Source organism: Pararge aegeria, chromosome 5 (assembly GCF_905163445.1).
Source record: "Pararge aegeria chromosome 5, ilParAegt1.1, whole genome shotgun sequence".
Lineage (NCBI taxonomy): Eukaryota > Metazoa > Arthropoda > Insecta > Lepidoptera > Nymphalidae > Pararge > Pararge aegeria.
The window spans coordinates 14,717,219-14,730,070 of NC_053184.1; the positions used below are offsets into that span (position 1 = coordinate 14,717,219).

Genomic DNA, 12,852 nt, shown 5'->3' on the forward strand with positions numbered 1-12,852 from the left:
CATGCAAGTATTTATTATTGACACTTTTAATTGTACTATCTGACATTTCAAAATAAAAATAAAATAAATACTTGACTTCTTATGTTATCAAATATTCAAAAATATGCATTAATATTAATAAGCTTAAACTTGGACATTAATGTTAAATTTTTTTTTATTTAAATTTTATTTTTAATTTTAATTTTAATACTATTTTATTTTTTAACCTTATAACCTTATTAATAAGTAAAATATTTTTAGACATTTATTTTGTGATGCAGTTATATATAAAATGTAATTATTTGCAAACGTTGTGAAAACCTGTAATAATCTGAACATTCACTTAGCTCACAACGTAAAAACTTGGACAAGAAAAAATGGATTAGCGGTTGGTTTTCCTGAATAAATAAGAAAATAAATAAGTAACACTTCATACTAAATGCCGCCTTGTTTTCATCAACCTGAGCCAAAGGTGTTAAGTCTCATATGCCTGTAATCAGTGGCGTGCACTGGGTTTCTTACCAGGGTATGAATACTGCAGGAAAATTGAATAAAACGGCAAAAATCCTCCTCTTATACCAGTTATTCATAAATTTTGGGGTAGGCAGTGCTTTTGTGCATGAATGAAGCACACGCCACTGTAATTACACTGGCCGGCAACCACGGCCACTGCGGCGACGAGGTCTGTTAGATTAAGATTTTTTTGTTATTTTTCTCCTAATGGATACAAAATGTCTTCTTATCCTTAGAATCGCGGTGGCTGAGTAGATATTGTTGTTTAGCCAAAGCTGTCTGGTTACACATGCGTTCTTTGGTATACCTTCTTACTGTATGTTTACTGTCTTTCCTTAAGAAATTACAATCCTAATAAAACTTATAGTTGATCCGCAGAATTACGCTTCTTCATAGTTATGATACCTATACAAGTTCAACGTAGTTTTCGGATATTTAACTTCAGTTGTGCTAGTGCTGTGCCTTTCAAATAAATCGTAGGACTCGCTGGGTAATGCTATACTATAAGTTTTAATAGTAGACATATACCTACTGTGACTTTTATTAAGACTTTAAATGTACGTAGAGCTAAAAACGTAGCGTAGCCTAGTGATTGTCTAGGCCATTCTCGCTTTTAGCTTGATATTGATTCGAGACTAAGGCCTCTTTGGGAACGAGTGCGATCCAAGCACCTCAAACTTTTCAGTATTATTGCATTACCGGTAACTGAAAAAACCATCTTCAGGAATCCTGCATGTTAGAGAGTCCTCCATAATGTTCACAAAAGAGTGTAAAGTCCGTGCTTGACCAACTACAGCCTATAAAAACTTCTCATTCTGAGAGAGATCCGTGCGCCGCAGTAGATTCGTAGTAATGAGCTCAGACCATGTCGTGTGTTGCCGGCAGATCAGATATATTCCTCCTGGCCGTATTCGACCACAGCGACTCCTTCTAGCTACTATTATGAGCGTAACTGATGTGCTCTCAAGTGGCTGGCATAACATCTTTTTGTTTTGAATGTGCAATCACATTGACAACACGTCAGTACTCCAATAATATCGTAATATACGGCCGGTGGCGCTCTGGATTTTATCTCATTACGCCTAACATCATTCTGTGCGTCTTTTAACTTCAAACTCCGATACTTTTTTGTTTACAGAGTGTGCCTATCGCGGCCGATCTTCAGCCTCAAATTCACACAGTGATGGATGGATTCACACACATCTCTTCATGTGCCGTTTTAGCACGTCTTTTTATCGCAAAAGGTTTCACAAACCCTCCTCTCCCGTCAAAATACCGGAGAATGGACAGCAGCGACCACTGTTCTACTATGACCATCTACTGCGATCACTAACCTATCTGAAAAACGTTGTTATTATGAAAAAATCCTCTCCGCTAATCCTAGCGGAGAGGGTTCCTATAGGCTTATCCAAGCCTATAGGAAGCATCCAGCAATGGACTGTTATAGACTATTGATCAGGTAAGACCCTGGTCTGGAGTATAAGTTGACCGATATATTATAACGTGCTTATAGCTGGATGCGGGTTAACCTATAATTAACTTAGCATTAGGTAGAGGAATATTTAAAATTGTAAAGGTTATTTCAAATATCTCTTCGGTTGGTGAATAAATATGATAGAAATAGACATGAGCTCAGATATAAATGTATATTGATTTAAGAGGTTGTGTTACACCTAGAATAAACCTTTGACAATAATAAAAGACCGACATATACGTCGGTCTTATTTTTTATCCGCAATGGCGCCCGGAAAGACAGCTCGAGCCCGAGCCAATGCTCAACAAGCATAACCGTTGATTGGGAGGGGCAACGGTCCGTAGGTAGTATGCAATTACCTCATATTTCAGTTTGACCATCTGATCATCGACAGGCAGCGAGCGAAAAATTACCAAATATTGCTATGTAATTTTACGTTGATTTTGAATAATTTAGATTGGGTTCAATATGACGGAATTGGGTTATTAGGTGGACTTCAGCTTGCATTCTTAGTTGCAATTTCGTCAGTAACCATGGCAACTCGGTGTGCGTAGGCGGGAGGGTGGTGTTTTCAGGGTCTAGGTCACGCCCCGGTGCTGAAGGCGCATGCGCGGGCCACCGGGTACCAGTTCAGCTCAAAAGTCCGTCGCAACTAGTTGGTGGTAGACCAACTTATCAGTGATCCTGATTAAGTGGACGATATAGGCTGATAGCCGTAAAAGTGTCTTCAGTGAGTGATTAGCAATTAACTGTGATACGTGCTGTTAATTTGTCATCAGTGCCAGAAGCTTATTAAGGTAAAATCTATTTTTTAAACCGTTTTTCAAAATCTAGGTCACAAGGTTTTCAAAATTTTGAAAATGATTAAATAGATATAATAAGGTCCCTTTCACCCGTCCATCGCTTTCTTAACGTAGGTAAATATCAGATTTTCTAAAGATTTTTTAGTTTAGCTAAGCCGTCGGACCCTGTCAATATCAAAAACCCCTGATAATATTAACATTATCTAAGAGTTATTGTAAGAACCTATCGTATTCCCACGAACCCTCATTAGTCAAATGTTGTGGGTCCAAAATCTTAACTCTCATCTTCAATAAAAGAGACGTCCTGTGGCACAATATATCTAAATAAGTTCGAAAATAATGATAAGGTATCTATAGGTTATATAATATAAGGTAGGTACGTAATAAATTATCTATCTACTAAAATAATTAAAAATTAAAATGAACTCCCGACTTTTAATAATAAAGTTAATTACTTTTACAATATATATCTCACTGGTATTCCAGTTTACAGCTTAACTTCGAAGGAAATATAACATATATTATATCATACATGGATAATGCCTAGAAGCACTGTAGTATTGGATTGAAATGATTTCCAGAATTCTTCAACCAGCGTCTCCTGTAAAATATACTCTAATGGTTTGTCTGGGTAATCGGCTGGTTTAACAAATAAAATATCAAGAGAGAAAATATATTAATAACTGTTTTGCTATAAACCAAAGTAGATATTTGCCAAAGTATTTTATGGATCCAAATCATTATCGTGGGAAAGCTGCATACTTTATTTGACTCTACACGCTGCGGTAACAGGTGCAGTTAGGAACTATACATATTACAAAAAAAAAACAATTAGTATAAACATTATTGGCAACAATATTATCATCTAAAGCACTGAAATACTTTTTAATTCATTCCAATTGGATATCTAATTTAGAAGTTATCGCGAGTTAATAAAAATTGAGGACTACTGTTGAAAAAAAAACTCTTTTTAGAGATATACTTAATTGAAAGTTTATTCTATCATTTATTGATTTTCATTTTTTTTTTTAATTATTAACAATGCTTACAAAAACAAAAAACACTTAATAATTTATACATATGTCTAGAGTGCCATCTTTCATAATGTGTTTCTCGTCTTGATGACTTCGTCCATAATTGCAAAGACAAAACCCTCGGTTTCCCCAAATAGGTCACCGAATTGTAACCAGGATACAGATTTGATCTACAATTGAAAGTTATTTTTAAAAACTACACAATAACTTAAAAATATTTATTAATATTATGAACTTAATAATTAATGCATAGGATCATCATGAAATTGTCAGTCCTAACGGAAACTTGGAAGATGTCAATTTTTTTAATTTAAATAAAAAAAAATTGTGCAATCGCAGTGGGACTGGCAGATAATGTGTAAGAAAACACTTACAGCTGGTTTGTAGAAGTTTCGCATCAATATTCGCATTAAGATCAGAAATAACACACATATGACATTTTTAAACCTGAAAACACATCCGTCCTGCTTCGAGTTAACATCTGTAAAACATTTTCCAATTGTTGTGTATATAGGATAAAAATAATGAAATAAATAATTGCTGCATCTCCTTGAGGTTAAGAGTCGTAGTGATATAGCTATACAATCGAGCGCTCCAGAGAAAACATTAAATTGCCTTTTGGTGTCGCAGTGTCGCAGCATTGGTTATGTCTTGCCTCGGAGAACAGGCCTACGCTTTGCAAAACAAATTTTAGTTTTTGGGTCGAGAACTAGCGGATAAGCTCAGCTCAGCTGCCTGTGCTGTAATTTATCGAACAGGCTTAGTTCTGCTGCCTATGCGGTAAAGAAGACACGCCATATGACCGACGTAGAAACTGCTAGGTCGATCTATTTTAGTTACTTTCACAGCATTATGTCATATGGAATTTTACTATGGGTTTATTTTTTATTTTACTGCTGATATTAGCTTTGTTTTCGTGCTGCAGAGGGCTGTTCGTTTGATCAACGAAATGGGTCCGAGAGAGTCATAAAGAGATGAATTTAAAGATTTTAAAATAATGACAGTGTATAGTCAGTACATATTTGAAAAATTTATGTTTTTCATAAACACATTTGTAAATTTAAGAAAAAATGTGACTGCAATAATTTAAACATTAGAAGTAAGAATAAACTTACTGTACAATATACTGGGTAACATAAAATTCATAATTCGTTTAAAGGAAATTGCTTAAAATTCTACAATAAACTACCCATTGACATCTTGGAGAAGTCTCTTAAAAAGTTCAAAGTTTGTATTAAACGTAAGCTTATAGAAAAGTCCTACTATAATATAAATGACTACGTAATCGATAAAAAAAGCTTGGATGTGAATTATTGCTCTAACCAGGTTGCTCTTCTAATAATTTTATATCACAATGTGAGATGGTGACAACAAAAAAAAACCCGGCTAAGTTTTTTTGTGGGCTTCTTAGACCAGGACGCGTTTGGAACCCTCGTAGCTTTAGTTTTAAGTTTACGAATATGGTTATCGCCATTATCTCACTACCGTGTAATTCTCTTGTAGGTACGCATCAAAAGTGCCACCTATCAGCCTACTTGAATAAAGATATTTTTGACTTTGACTTTGACTTTGACATTAAAATTAACAAAGGTTATTTATTTTGCATAATTTCATAATTTACTTATTTAAATTGAAACTATATTTATACGACAGAAAAGAGCTGCGCGATCGATATATAAACATAGATCACGCGAATACCTTGGTGTGAAATTTAAAGAGAAGTTTATTTAAACAATCGAATTAGTCTAGAAACGGACATAAATAGGTAATATCTGCATATCGTCTGAAAGCCTGAAAAGTACAGAAAGCCTTTGTGGGGATGGGTGTATCCCTATCCCTATCCCTACTAATATTGTAAATGTGAATGTAAGTTTGTTTGTTACGCTTTCACGCAAAAACTACTTAACCGATCCTCATGAAACTTTGTACACATATTCTTGGAAGTGTTAGAAGTAATATAGAATACTTGTTATCCCGACATTAAGCTCGGTTCCTTTGGGAGAGGGTATGAGTGTTTGACAATTTTACACCATAACTCAAATTATAACCGATTTAAATAATTATTTTTGTACTATGGAGGTTATATGGGTAATATGTGTTTAATTATTTAATTATAATATGTATTTATTTATTGGCCTAATTTAATTTAAAAAAAAACACCGAACCGACAGAAATTTGTTTATTTATTTTGTTATTACTATTATTATTCAAGGTACTGTAAGAGTACCTACTGTAATGAAATGAATCCAGAAACGCAATTTTAAAATTTCTATTCTCCCATTGATCTTAGCCACTATTTATTTATTTTATTAATTTCTTTGCGAATTTGGGTTAGTATACAGGTCTCAGGCTGTCCTATTTTTTTTAAATCGCAATACTTTCTATATTGAATGTACAATTGGAATGAATTGTAAATGTATTTTTTTGCTATAAATACCCGATGATGATAAAACTATTTATTTAAATAACTTTAAAACTGCGATACTAATGTAAACCACTTTTTTTTCTACCGGTGAATTAATAAAATTTTATAACACAAAATCTGCTATTGCGACTTAACTTTCATAGTTAAATATAAGTTCATTCAAATTTTGATTCGCCCGTATTTATAAAGAAAATAATATTAATTTATTTTTCAACTGCCTTCTATTCAAATATTGATAACCTCTTTAGGAAGAGTTAGTTTTTACCATATTTGTGCCTCTTCGAGTAAATAATCTGGGACACGGGTCTAAATAATTATAGTAAAATATAAAAAAGGCTTGTTGAATCTACCGGTTATCCTGGCAGTTACTTTGGCCAAGCAATTTGTTTGGCCTTTTATCGAACACATTTTAGATTTAATTTGGTACGTACACTATTTTTGTTTAAAAATGTTCGCTTATAATATAAATATATTTGCTTTCAATGACTGTACTTCTCAAAAAGCAGCATTAGGTACCTAGGTATTTAATTAAGTCATATTTTATATTTTTTTTAGGATTGATTTATTATCATCACGTAGTAGTCTATATTGGAAGGGGTGATAGCCCAGTGGGTAGGAGCTCGACTTCACTTACGGGGGTCGAGTTAGAATCCCATTTATGTAATTAAAATATCACTTGCTTCAACTGTGCAGGAAATCATCGTGAGGAAGTTAGCATGCCTGAGAGCTCTCAAAGATGTGTGGAGTCCACCAATCCGTCAAATGGACTACGGTCTTAACCCCTTCTCATTGAGGGAGGAGACCCGTGCCCTGTAGTGGGCCGGTAATGGGTTGATATCACGATGACGATGTAGTAGTCGGTACAGTTATTTAATAGGTTTGCAATTAGGTCCAGATTTACCATGTAGTTTTTCTATTCAAAACAAGTTAATTTTATTGTTTTCTCACTTCCTAAAATATACTTATTAAACCAACAATTTGTTTTAATAAACCGGATAACAATCGTAAAATTTACGGTTAATATCTTTAGGTTGTCATTGGATTTGATTTTATTTAATGCCAGTTTCTACTATATTGCAATTCTAACATTCCTCAGTTGTTAGTTATGCTTCACAAGCTTCATTCTAGCGATTTGGGGTTTTACTTATTGTAGCAACACTCTCTAGCTATCAGCCTTCACGTTATTCATAGTAGGGAAAAACAATTTTTCGTATGGTATCACTATATTTTTCCCACCCTCACGTAGACATCCCTACCATCAATCATTAACATTTTCGTGCTCAGGGCCTTCGCACGTTGTATTTTTTATTTTATTTGTTTCATTTTAGTATTAAAATAAAAGTGAAACTATATAATACACGATGGGCAAAAGGAAGACAGAGGCGAGGGAAGCGAAGATTCTTAGAAAGATAAGGAAACTGGAAGAAAAATTGTCGAACACACCGGCGAGGAAACGTATAATGCGTCTACCTTCTAGTAGTTCGAGTGACGAGAATAATAGTAAGTTTATATTTTATATGATGTGAGTCTCCGTTTTTGGGATTCTTCCTTCATATTTACGCTATGAAAGCGAATATAACCCAAACATATGATGTGAGTCTCCGCTTTTTGGGATTCTTCCTTCATATTTACGCAACCAGAGTACCTATATAAGAACTATATACATGATGTGAGTCTCCGTTTTTGGGATTCTTCCTTCATAATTATCTTATTGAGGAATATTTGGTAGATGTTATAATGATGTGAGACTCCGCTAATTGGTTTACTCCTTCATAATAATTATGCTATGCTATACTATGCACAGTATGGGTTTTATTTTTTATTTATTTTTTCCTACCTACCTACTTTTACAGTAGAAGTGATCTTGTAACCTATGTTAAAGTCTAAACGTGGGGACGTTTACAGATGTCAGCCAGACGAAGAATGACATATTATACCAGGCTTTACCGGATTCGTTCGACGCTCTTGATGATGTCACCGAGCGACGTCCAGACATCGTGTTATCAATGGAGGACATAACACGGCCTGAGGCGGCTGTTGAGATACCAGCAGTTTCGCAGATCGGCGGTGCCGATTCAGCAGTATCTTAAATCGAGGGGAATAATGACCTCGAGTTGGATGGGTCAATACTTTCATTGTTAGGTGATGTTCCCGAACTTGTTACTGAACTCGGACCTCCTATCCATAAGGATATTGCCACAAGATGGCAAGACATTTTGAAAAGAGGGCTTAAAGAGGATATCAAAAGAGACTTGGTAAAGTTATATCCTATACCTAATAATTTAGAAACACTGGTACCACCAATTCTAAATCCTGAAGTAAAAGTAGCACTAGCAGAAAGTTTAGTAAAACGAGACTCTTCTATTTTTCATAAACAAAAACAGATCGGGTTGGCATTGTCAGCACTTAGTAAATCTGTCGACTCTATAATAAGTGACCCAGCCAAAAAGTTACATATCGACACAAAATCGATATTATTAAGACCTTTAAGTGATGCTTGTCGCATTTTATGTGATGTATACCAGCTCGAAACGAAAAGACGAAGAATGCTTATTTTAAGTTCGATAAACCAGAAGATGAAAGACATCGTTATGGATACATTACCTGAAAAATATCTCTTTGGTGACAACATGTCGGAGAAGTTAAAGACAGCTCAAGGTATTAATAGATCGGGACAAATTTTAAAAGTCATACCGAAGACAAGTTTTTTGAGTAAAAATGCTACGTCAACTACATCAGTCCCAAAGTCTTTAAACCAACGGACCCCATATCGGAAAATAGCAGCACGTTCTTATATGGGGAAACAACGACTGCAGGACCGTGCAGCGCCAGCGCCAACTCCAGCGCCTGCTCAGGGCCGCCAGCGGCACTACCGCCGCAGCCCTCCACCTCCTCCGCGGCGTCAGAGACAGCTGCGGTTTTGAGCATTGACCACGAGGTACGTTATGCGGGGCGACTGTCATATTTCTTTCAACAATGGGGGAATATAACTAGGGACCCGCTTATATTAGACTGGTTAAAGGGCTATAAGATTCCTTTTGTTTCACAACCCATTCGCAATGATTGGGCTTGTACTATTGTAAGATCTAAAAAGGAATTATTTGCATTTAATAAATGTATACAGAAATTATTAGATATCGACGCCATTTCAGAATCGAATCACGAGGACAGGGAATTTATTTCTACGGTTTTTCTGGTGCCTAAACCAAACGGAGAGAATAGATTTATTTTAAATTTAAAATGTTTAAATAAGTTTATAAAGATTGAACATTTTAAATTTGAGGATTACCGTACTGCCACCAAATTAATGTTTCCCAAATGTTTTATGGCTTCTATGGATCTGAAGGATGCATACTATTTACTACCAATTCATAGATTGCACAGAAAATATTTAAAGTTTAAATTTAATGAGACTCTTCATGCATATAATTGCCTACCGTTTGGCTTAACGACAGCACCGTACGTTTTTACAAAAATATTAAAACCAGTAATGGAATACTGCAGGTCAAATAATATATTAACAGTTATATATTTAGATGATATAATAATATTTGGCAGTTCATATGTGGAGTGCCTTAAAAACATTATATTTATCAAGAACCTTCTCGAAGGTCTGGGATTTCTAATAAATTATGATAAGAGTTGTTTAACACCTTCAAAGGAGTGCAAATATTTAGGTTATATATTTAATTCAGAAGATATGATATTGGAGCTACCCTTTGAAAAGAGAACTAAAATTCAACAATTAATTTTAAAGTTCTTAAATACAAAGACTTGTAGTTTACGGGATTATTCTAGTTTTCTTGGTAATTTAATATCAGCTTGTCCTGCTATAGATTACTCTTGGTTATATACTAAGCGTTTTGAAAGATTTAAATTTTTATGTTTATTATCTAATTCGTCGTACGATCAAATTATACAAATTCCAGCAAGATTGAATGAAGATATGTTATGGTGGTTGAGACATATTAAAGCCTATTATGCTAAGCTACGCAGTCATAATTTTACCTTTGAGATTTTCTCAGACGCTTCTCTTACGGGTTGGGGAGCATATTGTAACGGAAACGGATCGCATGGTTTTTGGACCAACGCAGAAAGGACGAAACACATAAATTTATTAGAGCTTAAAGCAGCTTTTTTTGCTTTAAAAGTTTATGCTAAACATATTACTAATACAGAGATTCTTTTGAGAATCGATAACACTACTGCTATAGCATGTATTAATAAAATGGGTAGTATACAATATCCACACCTTGAAGAAATTACACGACAAATTTGGCAATGGTGTGAAAATAGGGAAATTTTTATATTTGCATCTTATATCAAATCCAAGGATAATGTGGAAGCTGATACCAGGTCTAGAATTAAATTTCAGGAGACAGAATGGGAACTTGCAGACTATGCCTTTCAAGCAATCATTCTGTCGCTAGGACAACCTACAGTAGACTTGTTCGCATCTAGAAATAATAAGAAATGTTCTACTTATGTATCTTGGAAACAGGATCCTGATGCTTGGACAATTGATGCTTTCACAATATCTTGGACTCATCTTAATTTTTATGCTTTTCCTCCATTTGCATTAGTACTAAAGATGATTCGTAAAATTATAGATGATAGGGCGGAGGGCATTGTTGTAATACCAAATTGGCCTACCCAACCGTGGTATCCATTATACCAAAAGATTAAAATTTCTAAGGAGGTATTTTTTCATCCAGATAAACGATTGCTCGTATCTCCTTTCAGACTTCATCACAATCTGCACAGCTCGCTAGAATTGATTGCCGTGCGATTGTCAGGAAAACGCTAATAGAACGACATCTTTCCTCAAGATCTGTGGATATCATCTTATCGTCTTTAGCTGACAGTACCTATAAGCAATATGATGGATGTATTAGGTCTTGGATAACGTATTACGAGAATAAAGAACTAAGCTATTGCTCTGCATCGATTCCAGAAATTATACATTATTTAAGTCAGTTTTTTGACCAGGGAGCAAAGTATGGGACTATTAACTCTCATAAATCAGCAATAAGTTTATTAATGGGAAATTCTATTGATGATACCAGAGTTAAGAGATTTATGAAGGGAGTGTATAGGTTACGGCCTCCCGCGCCTAAATATGATATAACTTGGGAACCTAATATAGTTTTGAATTATTTAAGCAAGTTATGGCCCAACCATACGTTGAGCTTAGAGGACCTTTCAAAGAAAGCTGTTACACTTATTGCCTTGGTGACGGCTCATCGTGTCCAGACGATATCTCTCATAAAGACTAGAAACGTGTTTGTAAATCAGGGTAGTGAAGTGATTATCAAAATACCCGATTTTATGAAGCATCTGGAGTTTTTGCTAAATTTTATAATAAGGAAGTTATTGTTAACGATAAAAGCTCATTTGCTCAATCCATTCTTAGCAACCATTGTAACTAAGATAATTAGATTAATAAGAGTTTATTACATTCTATTAAAGAAAAAAGACTTCTTAAATGGTAAACGAAAGAATTTTAAATTTAATATGATTGTTAATTTTTTTTTTTTGTTTTATCTACCTGTGAATTAAAAGTAGGTAACTTAATGTTTTTTGTTAACTTTATTAGAATAAAAATTCAACTTAAAAAGTTTTTGATGTGTTATTTTAAGAAGAATACCTGTTTTATGTATTATTTTTACAAATACGGCTATAAACATCTACAATAAGTAAAACCCCAAATCGCTAGAATGAAGCTTGTGAAGCATAATTTATGATCAAACGAACTTACCTGTAAGTGAAGTTCGATCCAAATTATGCGAGCAAGCTTCATTCGACGCGATTTGTGGGGGACCCACCCTAAGGTAATAACTATTTTTAAGTGTAAAAAAAAAAAAAAAAAAGACCCTCCCAGTAAAGTGATAAAAATAATACATCTGATAGATAAAAAAAAAAAAAATAAATAAATAAAGTTTAATTTAGAATAGATTGCTTTAAACTAATGATTGATGGTAGGGATGTCTACGTGAGGGTGGGAAAAATATAGTGATACCATACGAAAAATTGTTTTTTCCCTACTATGAATAACGTGAAGGCGTGATTGTGATGAAGTCTGAAAGGAGATACGAGCAATCGTTTATCTGGATGAAAAAATACCTCCTTAGAAATTTTAATCTTTTTTAAGCTAGAGAGTGTTGCTACAATAAGTAAAACCCCAAATCGCGTCGAATGAAGCTTGCTCGCATAATTTGGATCGAACTTCACTTACAGGTAAGTTCGTTTGATCATAAATTTTCCATTAACTGGAAAGGTACTGGAATCCTCTTAGGTGATTCAAATATTTTCTTTTGAACTGTATGTTTGTGTTTGGACCTATTCGATTAAAACTAATAGATAAATAGATTTTAAACATTGGAAATTAACCCATAGTTTGCTGTCATATTACTAATAACGTTGTGAATATGACGTATTAAAACTTAGTGATTGACCCTTAGAGCTATAGTATTGGGAATAGTGTCGTTATATTACGTATAACTGAGCGATGTGCATTTATGCAACAGTTATAAACGTAGGTACTTACAATAGTTCACGTAGTCAACTAATAGGTCTAGTCACCGTTGAACAAGGTCGATCCAGTGTTTCCTGCCAGGGCAGAGA

General features: G+C 34.4%; 1 protein-coding gene across 1 annotated transcript; it reads left to right on the forward strand.

Moving 5' to 3' along the window:
• Positions 1-7,525: 7,525 nt before the first annotated feature.
• Positions 7,526-9,061, forward strand: LOC120623842. Its single transcript, XM_039890107.1, has 2 exons — positions 7,526-7,728; positions 8,134-9,061. The coding sequence occupies exons 1-2, from the start codon at positions 7,590-7,592 to the stop codon at positions 8,316-8,318; spliced, it is 324 nt and encodes a 107-aa protein (XP_039746041.1). The 5' UTR covers positions 7,526-7,589; the 3' UTR covers positions 8,319-9,061.
• Positions 9,062-12,852: the final 3,791 nt, after the last annotated feature.